Source organism: Bubalus kerabau, chromosome 21 (assembly GCF_029407905.1).
Source record: "Bubalus kerabau isolate K-KA32 ecotype Philippines breed swamp buffalo chromosome 21, PCC_UOA_SB_1v2, whole genome shotgun sequence".
Lineage (NCBI taxonomy): Eukaryota > Metazoa > Chordata > Mammalia > Artiodactyla > Bovidae > Bubalus > Bubalus kerabau.
This window is the reverse complement of record NC_073644.1, coordinates 4,217,507-4,236,198: the sequence shown is the minus strand read 5'-3', so window position 1 is coordinate 4,236,198 and position 18,692 is coordinate 4,217,507. Positions and strand designations below refer to the sequence as shown.

At 40.1% G+C, this 18,692-nt stretch overlaps 1 protein-coding gene and 1 non-coding gene across 2 annotated transcripts in view; one reads left to right on the top strand and one right to left on the bottom strand.

The window, feature by feature from the left end:
* Positions 1-18,692, top strand: part of ATP9B (ATPase phospholipid transporting 9B (putative)) — a 151,780-nt gene that overhangs the window by 8,705 nt on the left and 124,383 nt on the right. Inside the window, exons 2-3 of the mRNA XM_055559422.1 lie at positions 5,259-5,432; positions 15,672-15,822. Coding sequence (XP_055415397.1) covers positions 5,259-5,432; positions 15,672-15,822 — 325 coding nt within the window. The remainder of the gene's footprint in view (positions 1-5,258; positions 5,433-15,671; positions 15,823-18,692) is intronic.
* Positions 14,468-14,574, bottom strand: LOC129636359 (U6 spliceosomal RNA). The gene has a single exon (XR_008706899.1). It is a non-coding gene; the product is annotated as a U6 spliceosomal RNA (small nuclear RNA).

Below are 18,692 nucleotides of genomic sequence, written 5' to 3'. Positions count from 1 at the left end.
AGTTTTCTCATTGAGTGTCTACACACATTTTTCTCTGAATCTAAAAAATTTTACAATTATTATGATAATAGATATTTTACTGTTTTCCTTTTCTGTGATGGTCTGTAATTAAAAGCTTTTTTTAAAGTACAGAATGATTCTTAAGATAGCATTTATCAAAGTACCCAGGTCCAGGATTCCTTGGAATCAGAGACATATTCTTATAATACATAACATTTCCTTTAAAAGAACTATTTCATGCAAGTTTATAAAATTCTTTATACTTAACCAAAATAGAAATATTTTGCTTAACTTTCTAAACTGACAGTATTAGCATGAAGATAGAGTTGGTGATTGGAATAGCACCTTTTGGGCAGCTGGAGTATGTGTCCTTAGCTTAACTGGCCTGCTTGTCTGTAAATTTCTAGATTGGCATTTACATACATTAAATATTGTACCATTAACTCTGGAGGCTAGTGGTAAAGAGTTCGCCTGCCAATGTAGGAGACAGAAACATGGGTTCAATCCCTGGGTCAGGAAGATCCCCTGGAGGAGGAAATGGCAACTCAACCCAGTATTCTTGTCTGGAGATTCCCATAGACCGAGGAGCCTGATGGGCTATAGGGGGTCGCAGAGTTACATGACTGAAGTGACTTAGCATGCATGCACCATTAACTAATTCAGAAGTTTGTCTCAATATATGTATAGTGTTGGTGTAATTTCTTATTCAAGAAATTGGTGTTCAGTTTTTATAGAACATTCTATAAGAGGAATCATAGGTCAGTAAAGCCTGACTCTTGTCCTTGTTGTTTGTTTTTGCTCCTGATGTCAAGGCATGCTGCTCCAGCACTGGTCCTTTAATTTTTTTTGTTTTTTAAAACTATTCCCCTGTTCATCTCCTCTGCTGTTGTAGGAGGGAAGGAGTTCTAATTTCTCACTAGTTCATACAGTTTTGCTGCTTATTAATGACTCATCACAACACAGTTGAACTTGGAAGCTGTACTTGATGAAGAAAATATACATTTTTTATAGCATTTCATTGCCTTGTTTTTCTGCTTTATTAACATGTAGGCAGAGAGGGAGTGTTTATTTTTCTTAAAGAAGGTTTAAGCAGTAAGCATATTTTAAGTGTTTTTCTCCCTTTAATATCAGTTGACTTCTCAGAAATGTTTCTCATCAAAATGGAAACAATAAGGCTGTTGGACTTAAGATAAAGATGTGAGTTTAAGATAGTTATTGTGCTGACCTACTTTTACTTGGATACATGTAAATTATGTGCCTTCCAGTACTTGAATGTTTTGTTGAAAGTTCCTGGTTTTTTTAAACCTTTGGCCGCAGTGGAGAGAGCTGTCGTCAGTTCTTAGCATAGTGGACTCTTGGGTTCGGGATCATCCATTCTGTCCTTTGTTCACATTGTTTTTACTCATTTAAAAAAATATGTTTCCAGAATTATACTTAATTGCTGGAAACGTTGATTTTTCTTGAGTGACAAACCAATTAAGTGTGTATGACACCAGGCAACAAAGACACTTAAGATTCTCTGCTTATCTTGTCTCTGAAAAAATCCATTATTCATCATCTTATTGTTTTTAAATACTTAGGTAAAATTTTCAATACAATAGGAAAATTGCTTTGGAAATGGAATAAATTGCTTGCCAGTTCAAAGGCTCCCTTTCTGAAGTTGAGGTTACTAAACATGATGTTGCTTATATTCATTATCTTTCAGACTCTCATTGTACTGCTTTTCTAGCATTAAACATGATAAGATTGTGACTTTTGCTAAAATGCAGCATAATCACTAAAAGAATTTAATGAAAAAGACTAAAAATCTCATTTTGTATACTAGGTTATAATATCTGTAAGTGGTGGTTTGAATTTTAATTGCAATTTGTATAAATATCCATTTTCTGGTTGACTTTTAAAAGAGGTGCTTTTACACAGAAGTAAGAAAAAGGAATTTTTGAGAGGAAAAATATTAATTCTGTTTCAGATTGTGTACTTTTTGCCTAAATCATCTAAAGTGATAGGTGGCTTGCTTTAAGGATATCCCATGGTGGAATTGAGAGTAATTGGAGCTGTTTGTGGATTCGATGAGAGGTGAAGACAAGTATCCCTTTGATTAGGGAGTGAAGTGTTCAAGACGGGTGTCAGTAGTGACTGCTGCTTCTCCAGACATTTGCTTTAAGCAGAGGTCTTCTGCCTTCCTGGTTTTAGTAATGATATGGTATTCCATCATGAATTAAGCAGCTTTAATTGTTGATATGAAGGTTTTTCCATGCGTTTTGGGTGACTAGCATAGCATGGTGATCATCATCTTTGTAGATATATCTTACATATATTTTTAATTTTCATGAGATAATTAGAACCTGTGGTTAAAGTTAAATTACATTATAAAAAAAAAAAAAAGGCTTTTGATGCATCTTCACAAATTATTCTCCCAAAAAGTTGTTCACTTTCTTACAGCAATTAAGAGTGCCTGGGTATCCAAGACTGTTGGCTATGCCAGATGTTAAGAATTAATTTTTTTCAGTTATTTTAATTTGCATGTTTTAAGAGTCCTTTTTGAAAACGAAAATTATTCCCAGGCTTAAAACCTTTCATTGCCTTCCTCTGCTCACTGAGCGCTTCATTTTCGTTCCCCAGACCGTGAGGCTCACTCGCTCCAGCCACACTGGCTCTCTCCCCTCCTGCAGTCCTCCAAGCTCCACAGCCCCTTCTCTGCCTTCCTAGACCTTTGTGTGATTGGCTGCTTTTCATCCAGGTGTCACTTGTTGAGACTCAGCTTCCTTGATGATCCAGGAAAACCCTTCCTGTCACTTCCAGTCTTGTCACTTCCAGTCTTTTCACTTCCTTAATTGTCTTCCTAGCACTTTCCCCATTGAGTGTCCTGTGAGTCCCTGAGCTGTGTATCGCAGGGGCTCTGTTGCCTCTCTGCTTCTGTACCCGCGGGGACACTGCTAGCACGCAGTGGGCACTCAAGTGTGTGTTGAAAGCGTTGGAGTTCCTAATGTGGTGGAACGTGATTTTCTGAGTTGTTTTTTTTTCCTTTGTGAAGTGTCTTTGCTCATCTGTCATTTGAGGCATTTGCTTTTTTATCGATTTGGGAGAACTGCCTATATAGCATCGTTTTTCTGTTGTACGCTGCATTTATTCCCCCTAGTTGCTTGTTTCTTTTAAGATGTTCTTCTTTGATGATGCAGATTACAGACCTACATTGTACCTGGTCATAGTAAGGACTCAGTAAACATCAGCCATCCGTTTCCCTGAGCTTCTAGTCTAAGAGGCCTTCAGGGGTTCTTTCCCCAATATTCTGGCTGTCTAGTTGAGCAGCCCACTCCCCGTATTCACTCTCTTGAGTGAATTTGCCCTGTGTATCAGGGTGCAGACTCTCTCTGTGGCAGCCAGCAGGACGACGAGGGGAAAGGGCCTCATGGTAAGTTCAGGCAAGACCGCATTGTAGGAATTAGCTTGGCAGGCTGGGGGTGTGCGTAGTGATGAGGGAATATCCATCTGCCAGTGGTTTCTTGGCTGCCAGGGAGCAGGGTGTTATCAACAATAACTATAGAAAAAAAATTTTTTTTAATTATACTATTGTTTTATTGACTGTGCTGAAGCCTTTGACTATGTGGACACAACAAACTGGAAAAATTCTTAAAGAGAAGGGAATACCAGACCACCTTACCTGTCTTCTGAGAAACCTGTATTCAGGACAAGAAACAACAGTTAGAACCAAACATGCAACAACAGACTGGTTCAAAATTGGCAAAGGAGTACATCAAGGCTATTTATTGTCATCGGGCTTATTTAACTTATATGCGGAGTACATCATGAGAAACGCTGGGCTGCATGATCACAAGCTGGAATCAAGATTGCTGGGAGAAGTATCAACAACCTCACATAGGCTGATAATATCACTCTAATGGCAGAAAGCAAAGATGAACTAAAGAGCCTCTTGATGAGGATGAAAGAAGAGAGTGAAAAAGCTGGCTTAAAATCAGCATTCAAAAACTAAGATCATGGCATCCAGTCCCATCACTTTATGGCAAATAGTTGGGGAAACAGTAACAGATTTTATTTTCTTGGGCTCCAAAATCACTGTGGATGGTGACTGCAGCCGTGAAATTAAAAGACACTCCTTGGAAGAAAAGCTATGACAAACCTAAACAGCATATTAAAAAGCAGAGACATCACTTTGCCAACAAAGGTCCATCTACTGAAAACAATGGTTTTTCCAGTAGTCATGTATGGATGAGAGTGTTGGACTGTAAAGAAGGCTGAGTGCCGAAGAATTGATGCTTTTGAACTGTGGTGTTGGAGATGACTCTTGAGAATCCTTGGACAGCAAGGCAATCCAACCAGTCAGTCCTGAAGGAAATCAACCCTGAATATTCATTGGAAGGGCTGATGCTGAAATTGAAGCTCCAGTACTTTGGCCACCTAATGCAAATAGCTGACTCTTTGGAAAAGACCCTGATGCTGGAAAAGATTGAGGACAGGAGGAGAAGGGAACAACAGAGGGTGAGATGGTTGGATGTCATCATCAACTCAGTGGACATGAGTTTGAGCAAGCTCCGGGAGATGGTGAAGGGCAGGGAAGTCTGGTGTGCTGCAGTCCATGGGGTCACAAATAATTAGACATAACTTAGTGACTAAACAACAAAAGGCATAGGTAATATGAGTTACAACCTAAGCATTTTTGTTGTTGTTCAGTCACTAAGTCATGTTGCTATTTCTCTCGGAAATCTTGATTCCAGCTTGTGAGTCATCCAGCCTGGCGTTTTGCATGATGTCCTCAGCGTATAAGTTAAATAAGCAGGGTGACAGTATACAGCCTTGACAGACTCCTTTCCCAGTTTTGAACCAGTCCATCGTTTCATGTCTGGTTCTCACTGTTGCTTCTTATCCTGCATACAGGTTTCTCAGGAGACAGGTAAGGTGGTCTGATAGTCCCATCTCTTTTCAGAATTTTTCCACAGTTTGTTGTGTTCACACAGTCAAAGGCTTCAGTGTAGTCAATGAAGCAAAAGTAGATATTTTTTGGAGTTCCCTTGCTTTTCTGTGATCCAGCAGATGTTGGCAATTTGACCTCTGGTTCCTCTGCCTTTTCTATCTAAATCCAGTTTGTACATCTGGATGTTCTTGGTTCATGTAACTTAGTATGAGGAGAAAAGAAAAGTGTAATTAGTAGAACTGGGCCAGCTCTTACCCTGAGTGAAACCCTTACTGTAGACAGGAGACAGCTTGCCCCACCTCAGTGCTCTGATCTTTCCTCTCTCCAGGTACCAGCTGGAGGATGAGTCTGCCCACTTGGATGAAATGCCACTGATGATGTCTGAAGAGGGCTTTGAGAACGACGAAAGTGATTACCACACTTTACCACGAGCTAGGACCACGCGAAGAAAGAGAGGCCTGGAGTGGTTTGTCTGCGGGGGATGGAAGTTCCTCTGTACCAGGTTTGTCTCCCTTCGCTGCCTAACCTCCTGCTCAGCGAGGTTACATTGTTATTTATAAGCTTAGCTTCTCAGCACATTTGTTTCCATGTCAAACTAAAGAAGCCACTCTAAATGACATCCTGGACAGTGTAAATAACCTTAGTCAAAACCAAACAGTGCTAATCCAAAAGGGACAGAAAGCCAAATTCACTTTTATTGTCAGATGAGTTAATGTTTAAACCCTGGAGAAGGAAATGGCAACCCACTCCAGTATTCTTGCCTGGAGGATTCCATGGATAGAGGAGCCTGGCAAGCCCCAGTGCATGGGATCGTGAAATGTTGGACACGACTGAGTGACTAACACTTTAAAAGATGGAGACAGTGACTCTGTAATTAATATATGGTAGAATTGATTTTTGTCACTGTATTGATATTTGTAAATTGATACTTATAAATTGTGTTCCTTTCTTTTCCATCTATAATTTTATACGTACCCATGGCCTCTGTGGAGGATTGGTTCTAGGACCCCTGAAAAGTGAGAGTGATAATCACTCACAGGTGTCCAACTCTTTTCGACCCTGGTCTGTAGCCCACCAGGCTCCTCTGTTCATGGATTCCTCCAGGGAAGAATACTGGAGTGGATAGCCATTCCCTTCTGCAGGGGATCTTCCTGACCCAGGGATCAAACCCAGGTCTCCTGTGTTGTGTTTACCGTCTGAGCCTCCAGGGAAGCCCTCTAGGAGCCCTGCAGTTACCAATCAATGGATGCACAAGTCTCTTACATAAAATAGCCTAGTATTTGCACGCAGCTACACACATCTTCCTATATACTTCCTTGTTAGTATTTTTGTTTTTTCAGTTAAACATATGTATTTTTTCAGATTTTTTTATTATAGGTTACTATAAGGTATTGAATATAGTTCCCTGTGTTGTATTCTTGTTGTTTATCTGTTTTATATATAGTAGTATGTATATGTTTATCCCAAACTCCTAATTTACCCCCTTCCTTGCCAACCCCTGCTATCCTCTTTGGTAACCTTAAGTTTGTCTTCTATATCTGTGATTCTGTTTTGTAAATAAGTTCATTTGCATCATTGTTCAGCTTTTGCATATATGCACTATCGCATGATATTTGTCTCTCCCTGACTGACTTCACTTAGTATGATAATCTCTAGGTCCATTCATGTTGCTACAGATGGTATTATTTCATCCTTTTTTATGGCTGAGTAATATTTCATTGTATATATGTCCCACATCTTTATCCATCCCTCTGTCAGTGGACACTTTGGTTGCTCCCATGTCTTTGCTGTTGTAAACAGTGCTGCAGTGAACATTGGTGTGCATGTGTCTTTCCGAATTAGAGTTTTCTCCAGATACACGCCCAGGAATGAGACTGCTGGATCATATGGTGATAGTAGTTTTTAAGGAACTTCCATAACTGTTCTCCCTGAGCATCTCTGGCGGCTCAGATGGTAAAGAATCTGCCTGCAGTTCCATACTGTTCTCCCTGAGCGTCTCTAGCGGCTCAAACAATGAAGAATCTGTCCACGGTGCAGGGTACCTGGGCATGATCCCTGGGTTGGAAAGATCCCCTGGAGAAGGGAATGGCAGTCCACTCCAGTGCCCTTGCCTGGAGAATTCCTTGGACAGAGGAACCTGGTGGGCCACAGTCCATGGGGTCGTAGAGTCAGACACGACTGAGCGACTTTCAGTATACTGTTCTCCCTAGTGGATGTACCGATTTACATTCCTACCAGCAGTGTAGGTTCCTTTTTCTCCACATGCCCTCCAGCATTTATTATTTATAGACTTTTTAATGATGGCCCTTCTCACTAGTGTGAAGTACCTGTGGTACCTTTTATAAATGTTTTGAACTGGATTGGTCTAAGACAGTTGTGTCAGAACCAGAAGCAGGGTCTAGAGATAGAGGTTGAGCGCTGTTGTAATTATTGTGATAGTGGAAGCCCCTCAACGATGACTTTCCTAAAAGCATCAGTAGGCGTGTGGCATAGGCCTATGACAGGGAAAGGAGGGGTGGGTACCTTGGGGAAAAGGACAGTTTTGGAAAGGAAGGCTTATACTCCTTTTTTTTAGGCAGCAGAAAAAATAAGGGAGGAACAGTGAAATCATGTTGGAGAAGATGACTTTTATCCTTGATTGGGAACATTAGTTCATTTAAGTTAGAAGCTGTCTGGGATACAGATGAGGGCTAAAAACAAGAGAAAGTTGGTCATGCTTTGGTAGAGATCATCAGTAATCAACAAAGGAAGATCAATAATCATGCATTTGTATCAAACCTAGCATAATTCTATTACTGTTTGTCCATCAGGGAGAGGCTTGGCCATTACAACACCAGCTGTGGAAGCGAGGCGGTGGTTACGGTGGGAATGGGGGCCAGTGTTGTCGGTTGAGGAGACAGCTGCAGTGGATGGGTTTGGGTGGAACTGTCTGATGGTGTGACATGTGTTCTTCATTAGTGTGGGGTGGAGAAAGGAGTCGGACTTGACCCCATGGTGCCGTCTGAGGTGCACGTTCTCACCATGGCTGAAGCCAAGAACTGGAAGAGTCCCTGTCATGAGAGTTAAAGGGAAAGCTAGGGGTTGAAGAAGAGTCTGACTTGACGAGCCAAAGCCCTTCCTCCCTCTTTGCTCCATGGACTGGGAGAAGTGCCAGGACTGGGCCTTGTGGTCTCCTTGCAGTAGGTCCGGATTTGCCATCTGCCACTAGAGAACACCGCCCAAAGGAATCCTGCAGTGGAAATGAGCATCTGTTGTGCGTGGACGATCCCTGGGTGACAGTGTTTCTGAAGACTGAGGGCGTGGGGGCAGGCACGGACAGACAGGCAGCTGTGAGGATACAGTGTGGCCTCGTGCCTGCAGTGTGGGCTCCACGAAGGAGGCCTGTGCTGTAGAAGTGGCGACTTATCTGTCCCGGTCAGACATTTGCCAGGAATTGTGAGCATTAACAACACTGAGTATACTGTTGAGTTATTTTTGGTCTCTTACAGGGTTTTGTTTTTACCAAATGGAACATAGGCACATTCGGGATTTCATTTTTAGTATTCCTTTTCTTACTGAAGATATATTTGAAAATATAGATGTTAGCAGCAAAAACACCCATGTTTTGGGGAAATTAAAACAGCTGAGTAACATACACTCGACATGTGTGTAAAGTCTTTATCTTAAGAAATGGTGATCGAGTGGGCACAGCTGACTGAGCCATCGTGGCGGCTTTACTCATGAGTGTCTCTTTCCATGTGGACCAGAGTGACCTGAGACGTGGCCACACTTTGTGTTCAGGAGACACCTGCTGCACCAAGAAATCGTTACAGAAATTAAAACTACCTTACAGGACAGAGTTTACAGTTAGCAACTTACATTGGTTTTATTTTCTTTATTTCTTATAGATTTCCAGTTTTGAATATTCGTTAACCTTTTTATTTACTAAATACCAGGGATTATAACTTCCCTGGTAGCTCAGATGGTAAAGAATCTACCTGCAATGCAGGAGACCTGGGTTTGATCCCTGGCTTGGGAAGATCCCCTGGAGAAGGAAATGGCTCCCCACTCCAGTATTCTTGCCTGGGGAATTCCATGGATAGCGGAGCCTGGCAGGCTACAGTCCATGGGTCGCGAAGAGTTGGACACAACTGAGTAACTAACACAATGACAAGACAATATAAAATTGTGTTACTAAAATTATTAGGTGGTGGATCAAAAAGTAGAAGTTGTGTAAAATTAGTTTAATTGCAGAATAAAATGTTAGTGAATATTGTAGTAAAGGTAGCAAATAATATTAGTGAGCTCTAGATATTTCTGTGTAGATTTCAATTACTTGTAGATTCTGTGAATAGTAAGGCTTACTTTAAAATTGTTCTTTTTCAGGGATTAAGTCGGCTTTAATTTCTTCATGGCTTAAGATCTGCCTTCTCATTTTTATTATTTGGCAAAAATTCCAACTCTGACAAATTTGATTCTGAAAATTTTTTCTGTGATATGTCTTCTAAACGTTTGAGTGTCCTCCACATGAGTTATTGTGATGCATTCAGCTATGTAGTTCTGGGGGTGGAAGTGGAGCAGTAATGTCTTTCTCAGGAGATTTACATTTCACTCCCTATCAAAAATCACTTTGTCCCATGAAAGTGGAGCCCTGAGTAGCATTTCCATATGAAGGGGCCTGTATCAAATGCTGGGATTATTCCTGGATCTCAATGGCCTCTACCCTCTCAGTTAACCTGCAGCACGTTTGGAGTGCAAAAGCGTGGGAAAATGCAGATCTTTCAGGAGGACGCGAGTGCCTGATTGCTTCTGGATTGGTGACTGAAGATACTTGATGGATGGAATATTTATTTGTTTATTTAGGAAGCTCTAAATATTGGAAGTTACCTAATTATGGTCACTTAAAATTTTAGAAGATGGGATCTTGGTATGTAGATACTTTATTTAATATTGGAGTACTACTTTGATTGTAGAGGCATCTGTGAAAAGTTACTAATCCTAAAGTGTTTTTAAGTAAAAAGGATACTTTGTGCATTACTGAATTTAGTTTCAATTTGCATATAAATGGGAAAATGTCTTCAGAGTGATGAGTCATTGAGGTAGCCTTCTGGGCCCCTGCCCTTGTTCTGGGTGCAGGCTCCTGACTTGTTCCAGGGGCAGCTCTCTGCTGCTCCTTCTCACTCACCAGTATTTACCAGTGTATTTTACTCTTGTTTCTTTGCCTTCAAAAATTGCTCATGTTTGCCTTCTGCCTTAGCTCTACAACTCCCTAAGACTTACATGTACTTTTTGATTACAAGTATGTTCTTTACTTGGTAGCACCTGTCTCTCTCGCTGTCTTCTGTCTGCATAATCCAGTGGCAGTTCTGGTAGCACCCCAGGCTTTTGTCCACTTATTTAATCTTGGCGACGCCACTGGACTTCATCAGTTCAGTTCAGTCACTCAGTCATGTCCGACTCTTTGTGACCCTATGGACTGCAGCACGCCAGGCCTCCCTGTCCATCACCAGCTCCCGGAGTTTACTCAAACTCATGTCCATTGAGTCAGTGATGCCATCCAGCCGTCTCAGCCTCTGTCATCCCCTTCTCCTCCCACTTTCAATCTTTCCCAGTATCAGGGTCTTTTTAAAAGAATCAGTTCTTCGCATCAGGTGGCCAAAATATTGGAGTTTCAGCATCAGTCCTTCCAATGAATATTCAGGACTGATTTCCTCTAGGATGGACTGGTTGGATCTCCTTGCAGTCCAAGGGACTCTCAAGAGTCTTCTCCAACACCACAGTTCAAAAGCATCAATTCTTTGGCACTCAGCTTTCTTTATAGCCCAACTATCACATCCATACATGACTATTTGAAAAACCTTAGCCTTGACTAGATGGATCTTTGTTGGCAAAGTAATGTCTCTGCTTTTTAATATGCTGTCTAGGTTGGTCATAACTTTTCTTCCAAGGAGTAGGCCTCTTTTCATTTCATGGCTGCAGTCACCATTTGCAGTGATTTTGGACCCCAAATATAAAGTCTCTCACTGTTTCCACTGTTACATATATTTGTCATGAAGTGATGGGACCAGATGTCATGATCTTCATTTTCTGAATGTTGGGCTTTAAGCCAACTTTTTCACTCTTCTCTTTCACTTTCAAGAGGCTCTTTAGTTCTTCGCTTTCTGCCATAAGAGTGGTGTCATCTGCATATCTGAGGTTATTAATATTTCTCCTGGCAGTCTTGATTCCAGCTTGTGCTTCATCCAGCCCAGCGTTTCTCATGATGTACTCTGCATATAAGTTAAATAAGCAGGATGACAATATATAGCCTTGACGTACTCCTTTCCCTATTTGGAACCAGTCTGTTGTTCCATGTCCAGTTCTAACTGTTGCTTCCTGACCTGCATACAGGTTTCTCAACAGGCAGTTCAGGTGGTCTAGTATTCCCATCTCTTTAAGAATTTTCCACAGTTTGTGGTGATCCACACAGTCAAAGGCTTTGGCATAGTCAATAAAGCAAAAATAGATGTTTTTCTGAAACTCTCTTGCTTTTTCGATGATCCAACGGATGTTGGCAATTTGATCTCTGGTTCCTCTGCCTTTTCTAAAACCAGCTTGAACATCTGGAAGTTCATGGTTCATGTATTGCTGAAGCCTGGCTTGGAGAATTTTGAGCATCACTTTACTAGCATGTGAGATGAGTGCAATTGTGTAGTAGTTTGAACATTCTTTGGGACTGCCATTCTCTGGGGTTGGAATGAAAACTGACCTTTTCCAGTCCTGTGGCACTACTGAGTTTTCCAAATTTGCTGGCATATTGAGTGCAGCACTTTCATGGCATCATCTTTCAGGATTTGAAATAGCTCAACTGGAATTCATCACCTCCACTAGCTTTGTTCTTAGTGATGCTTTCTAAGGCCAACTTGATTTCATATTCCTAGATGTCTGGCTCTAGGTGAGTGATCATACCATCGTGATTATCTGGGTCATGAGGATCTTTTTTGTATAGTTCTTCTATGTATTCTTGCCACCTCTTCTTAATATCTTCTGCTTCTTTTAGGTCCATACCATTTCTGTCCTTTATTGAGCCCATATTTGCATGAAATGTTCCCTTGGTATCTCTAATTTTCTTGAAGAGATCTTTAGTCTTTCCCATTCTGTTATTTTCCTCAATTTCTTTTCATTGATTGCTAAAGAAGGCTTTCTTATCTCTTCTCGCTTTTCTTTGGAACTTTGCATTCAAATGGGTATATTGTTCCTTTTCTCCTTTGCTTTTCGCTTCTCTTCTTTTCACAGCTATTTGTAAGGCCTCCTCAGACAGCCATTTTGCTTTTTTTGCATTTCTTTTTCTTGGGGATGGTCTTGATCCCTATCTCCTGTACAGTGTCACGAACCTCCGTCCACAGTTCATCAGGCACTCTGTCTGTCAGATCTAATCCCTTGAATTTATTTCTCACTTCCACTGTATAATCGTAGGGGATTTGATTTAGGTCATACCTGAATGGTCTAATGGTTTTCCCTACTTTCTTCAATTTAAGTCTGAATTTGGCAATAAGGAGTTCATGATCTGAGCCACAGTCAGCTCCCAGTCTTGTTTTTACTGACTGTATAGAGCTTTTCCATCTTTGGCTGCAAAGAATATAACTAGTCTGATTTCGGTATTGACCGTCTGGTGATGTCCATGTGTAGAGTCTTCTCTTGTGTTGTTGGAAGAGGGTGTTTCCTATGAACAGTGTGTTCTCTTGTAAAACTTTATTAGCCTTTACCCTGCTTCATTTTGTACTCCAAGGCCAAATTTGCCTGTTACTTCAGGTGTTTCTTGACTTCCTACTTTTGCATTCCAGTCCCCTATAATGAAAAGGACATCTTTTGGGGGTGTTAGTTCTAGAAGGTCTTGTAGGTCCTCATAGAACTGTTCAGCTTCAGCTTCTTCAGCATTACTGCTCAGGGCATAGACTTGGGATTACCGTGATATTGAATGGTTTGCCTTGGAAACAAACAGAGATCACTCTGTCGCTTTTGAGATTGCACCCAAGTACTGCATTTCAGGCTCTTTTGTTGACTATGATGGTCACTCCATTTCTTCTAAGGGATTCTTGCCCACAGTAGTAGATATAATGTTAAATTCACCCATTCCCGTCCATGTTAGTTTGCTGATTCCTAATATGTTGATGTTCACTCTTGCCATCTCCTTTTTGACATCTCTTGGACTTTATAACGACTCCCTAACCACCACTTTTTCACTATTAGTAGCAGAGTGTTATGAATAATTTAGTTATATTTTGAAAGTCTAGGATCCTTAGTTTTTTCTATACAGGATTATTGAGAAAAAATAAACTGTTGAATATGTGTTTTTAGCCTTTGGTATTTAATTTAGAGTTTATAGAGCATGACAGTTTGGAAGTTACTGGGATGTTAATTTCATGCGCTGCTGACAGTGGTGTCGATACTGAGGAGTTTATTCTAGTCGATGTGTACAGTGCCGTGTGACGAAGACAGTGGTTTTACACCTGTTAGAGCCTTTTACCGGTAGACCATGTTGATACCAGCATAAACTCTGGAAAATCCACATTTTTTCAGTTTTATATTTATTTTTTCAAACACTGAGCTTGGCTATCCTTTGTTCATCTTAAGACTTGTCTGACTTTTTGCACATTAAGCCATTAGATTAGATAGTTATGTGTTTCAGAAGAAAAAATTCACATCTGAATGCATTCCTGGAGGGTTTCTCCTGTATCTGAAGTGTACACTGCCGAGGACCATTGTCCCAGCTGCCGTGCTGCCCGCAGCATGTTCTGTGTCCGCCAGCCCTGCTCCACGGCTTCCCTGGGATGCTGGGGATATGCTTGATCTCTGGTGATCAATATGCTAGTCACTGGACAGGTGGCTGTTGAATCCTTGAAATGTGGATAGTGTGACTGAGGAACTGGACCTTTTATTTTACTAAGTAGTAAGTAATTCACACTAAAATAGCCACATGTGGAGAATGGATGCTTTATTAGACAGTAAGTTTTTGTGACAGTGTTGTAAGGTTGGATAAGATGGTTGGATGGCATTACTGACTTGATGGACATGAATTTGAGCTAGCTCCAGGAGTTGGTGATGGACAGGGAAGGCTGACATGCTGTAGTCCACAGGGTCACGAAGAGCTGGACACGACTGAACGAATGAACTAAAAGGTTGGAGAGCTAAAAACAGAAGGCTAAAAACACATATTCAATAGTTTATTTTTTCTCTATAACTCTGTATAAAAAAAAACTAAGGTTCCTAGACTTCCAACATGTAAGTAAGTTATTCATGACACTCTGCTACTAATAGTGAAAAAGTAGGGGTTGGGGAACCTCTATGAAGTCACCTGTGACATCACAAGGTCCACATGAGCTCCTGGCACAAGGCCCGCCTCTCTCAGGGAAGCACTGAGCTCTGTGCCTCCTTCCAGACCTAAGGTTTTCTGAGCACAGCCAGGAACCTGGTGGATATTCAGGAGGAATAAACGCATCGCAATTTAAACACCTAGTGTATTCCCTCATACAGCACATCTAAGTGTTCTGTGTTTGATAGTGATTTTTTTTTTCTCTTTTAAATGTGGTACGCTTCATGAATCTGCATGTTGTCCTTACTCAGGGGCCATGCTGACCTTTTCTGTATCTTTCCAGTTTTAGCATGTGTGCTGCTGAAGCGAGCACTGTAAAGTGATGTTTAAAGAATCACCTCAGAATGATTGGAGTAGAGGGAAGACCTGCAGTGAATTTGACCTGAGTCCAGTTATGTCACCCTCATTTCATTGTCATGCCTTCTAAGACTGGCATTGTCATGTTAACTTTTTCAGAGTGAAGTTAGGCGTGTCTGCCTCCTCCTGGTTGGTGGGTCTATTGTTCTATCCTTGTCTTCAACTTCCCTTCCTAAATAAACCATTGTGAGTCTTTCTCTACATTTTGGAAATTTTAAACTGAATTGTTAATACTGCAGTTTAAATTCATGATTATTTTATGCTTAATAAAGATGAATTTGATACCTTTTCATCATTTTCTGAAGTATTTTAAGAAAAGTTCTCCCACTAGAAGGTTTATATGCTCTACTCAAGTATAATGGTTGAGTAGATGAGGGGGACGTCCCAGGAAGGGGACGAGTTTGTATCCCTGGAGCCCTGGCACTATTGGAGCAACAAGGGTAGATTTAGCATTAAAATCTGTACCTCATAGGTGAAGGTAACTATATGAAAATAGAGTCAAGCTTTTATTACCATTTGAATAGTCCATAAAATGTTGGTATCCTTTCAGAATATTGCATTGAGTCATAAGTCTTAATTTTATATTAATGCTAGTAGAAAAGTCATCTTTTAAAGGAGGAAAAAAGTGACTACCTAAGACAAAACGAGGATGGTCATGTTTTAATCAATTGACATCTAAGAGCCTTTGTCAGAATCACCGAGTGGTGTATTGAGAATTATGAGTAACATATGGTGACTCTCTTCTCAGTATAGGCAGCATTGACTGCTTCAGAATGTTAGTGGTTTTATTTTGCCAGTGAGAGGGTCTAAACAGGGAAGGCAATCTCCCTGAGGTTCCAGGAGTCATCACACACTTGTATAAGCTCTTTCAGTACTTTTATGTCAAATTTAAATTAACATAGCTGACCCGTTTTAAGGAAGCCCTTACTACTTAACAGTAGATAAGCCATTGGTGTCTGGTAAATACAGAAACAATATTGGCTCTAGATATTTAGAATTAATTGTAAAACATTTAGAAAAGCGTACACAACACGTATCTTTTGTTTCATGCAGTTGCTGTGACTGGCTGATTAATATTTGTCAAAGAAAGAGAGAATTGAAAGCTCGTACAGTGTGGCTTGGATGTCCGGAAAAGTGTGAAGAAAAACATCCCAGAAATTCTATAAAAAATCAGAAATATAATATATTTACCTTTATACCTGGGGTAAGATTGTTAAATTCTTAAAAATGCACTGGATATTGGAGATTACTTTGTTCTCATTTTTTTTCTCTCGTTAATTCTGTCATATCCAAATCAGAGACCTTTGAACCATGGGTATTTCAAATAATTGTGAAATAATTCATATGCTTTTCTTCTTCTTTTTTTGTTTTCATACATGTCATTAATAGCCACATAGTCCCAGGGATGGAGGAGCCTGGTGGGCTTCCGTCTATGGGGTCGCACAGAGTCGGACACAACTGATACAACTTAGCAGCAGCAGCAGCATCAGAGTTCAACTCAAGAAAATTTATAGTCTGATTATTGCCTTCAGTTCCAGATAAACATCACATTTATATCATTGTAGAAATAATCAAATAAAGCTAAATAAAATTACCAGAAAATAAGTCATAAATTTTGATTGGGTATTTGTTTAGAGGGAAATGTTGACTGTATATATAACGTTTAAAGCCTGCTAAGGCTGTCACTCAAGCGCATTTCTGGCTCAAGTCTCTGTGGTGTCTCTGGGTCCTGTTGCACACTAGGTTTGTTTGAGCCCTCTGAGCATCTCTGGTGGGTAAGGGGTTTGATTCTAAATGCAGTTTGACCCCTACTGCCATCTTGCTGGGGCTTCTCCTTGGCCCTTGGACATGGGGTATCTTTTTAGTGGGATCCAACATTCTCCAGTCGACAGTTGTTCAGCAGGGAGTTGTAGTTTTGGAGTTCTCGCAGGAGAAGAAGATGAGCCTCTTGATGAAAGTGAAAGAGAAGAGTGAAAAAGTTGGCTTAAAACTCAACATTCAGAAAACTAAGATCGTGGCATCCAGTCCCATCACTTCATGGCAAATAGATGGAGAAACAGTGGAAACAGTGGCAGGCTTTATTTTTTTAGGTTCCAAAATCCATGCAGATGGTGACTGCAGCCATGAAATTAAAAGATGCTTGCTCCTTGGAAGAAAAGTTATGACCAACCTAGACAGCATATTAAAAAGCAGAGACATTACTTTGCCAACAAAGATCCGTCTAGTCAAGGCTATGGTTTTTCCATTATTCATGTATGGATGTGAGAGTTGGACTATAAAGAAAGCTGAGCACTGAAGAATCGATGCTTTTGAACTGTGGTGTTGGGAAAGACTCTTGAAAGTTCGTTGGACTGTAAGGAGATCCAACCAGTCCCTCCTAAAGGAGATCAGTCCTGAATATTCATTGGAAGGACTGATGCTGAAGCTGAAATCCAATACTTTGGCCACCTGATGCGAAGAACTGACTCTTTTGAAAAGACCCTGATGCTGGGAAAGATTGAAGGTGGGAGGAGAAGGGGATGACGGAGGCTGAGATGGTTGGATGGCATCACTGACTCAGTGGACATGAGTTTGAGTGAACTCTGAGAGTTGGTGATGGACAGGGAGGCCTGGCATGCTGCAGTCCATGGGGTCGCAAAGAATCAGACACAACTTAGTGACTGAACTGAACTGAAGGCTGTCACAATCAAAGTAAAATAACTTTACTCAAACATGATTGAGCAACAAAATATCTACAAGCACTTTTAGATTTATTTTCTACTTCACAGTATACATTTCAGGCCTTGTTTTATTATTATATCAGTAGTTATCTTTAATTAGTATTATGCTAAATTTAAATTCTGAAATTTAAATATTTATTACTTTTTGTTATTGCCAGTAATGTTTTTGTCTTAAATTATAAAGCTGAGATTATATGTATTTAGAATAGTTGATTTATTTTTGCCTCATTCCCTATTTTAATAGATTTATTTATCTTTCTAAAGGCAAAAGAAAGCTGGTGCTGATTATCTTTCCATTATCAAAGTTTTTAACACATTTTCAGTATTAGGTCTTATGCTATTTTGCAAAAAAAAACTCAATTATGTGAAATGAGGGCTGCTTTAGCTTTCATGTTTTTATTTACATAACCATGCTGACTTTATATTGGGCATTGATTAGCATCACTCTCCACCCCATCCATCCAGTTGTTGTCAGATGCTTGATGTCTAATATGCTTCTTTATTAAAACATGCAAAACTAATGCCTCCATAATTAAAAGACTGCTCTTTTGTCAGGACAATAAAATGTAAACTGTCTTCCAGGCAGATAAATATTCTCATCTTTTTTGAATGAAGCTGCTGTTTTCTCCTTAGGTTTAAATTATTAAATACTCCCAGATTGGCTAAATACTGTACATTTTTCCGACGCTGTCTGAGTTCACTCAGCAGACAATAGAAATAGAGTCTTGATTGCAGTGTCCAGGGGGTGCAGTGCAGCTTAGGTTTTCATCTGAATGAGTTCACACAGCCTTTAGGATGGCTGTCCTGAAGAGACCTGTTGATGTGTCTGTACCACTGTTACCGTGGGAATGACTTTTTCCTTAGATTATCTCTTAAATTAGTCTTTTCATCTAAAATGTAGTATTTTAGAAACATTTGGTAATTGCACAGTAGGAATTCTATGCCATTTTTAGCACGAATGGCAATTTCTGAATTGCTAATAGATATAATTTATGCTAACAGATTTTAAAGAAATCACTGAGGAAAAAGAGAGCTTTCTTTCCTGCTGAGATTAATCTATGAAATGATTCAAAACATTTTAGACAGCAATTGAATGTGATTATAAATATAAACGTGTTATCAATGTAACTGATTTTTCAGTCACACACATAATTGTGTGATGATGTATACAGCTTCATTATATAAAAACTGTGATTCCAGCCTCTTTAAGTCAACAATAAGGACTTAACCCATTGCTCTGCCCTTGTTAAAATTTCCATGCATTCCAAGTTGTATTTAAAAATGGCATCCAAGGAGATTTTGATATACAATGCGCAAGTTTGTAAGTTTCATTATAATTATAGTGTGCTATTTA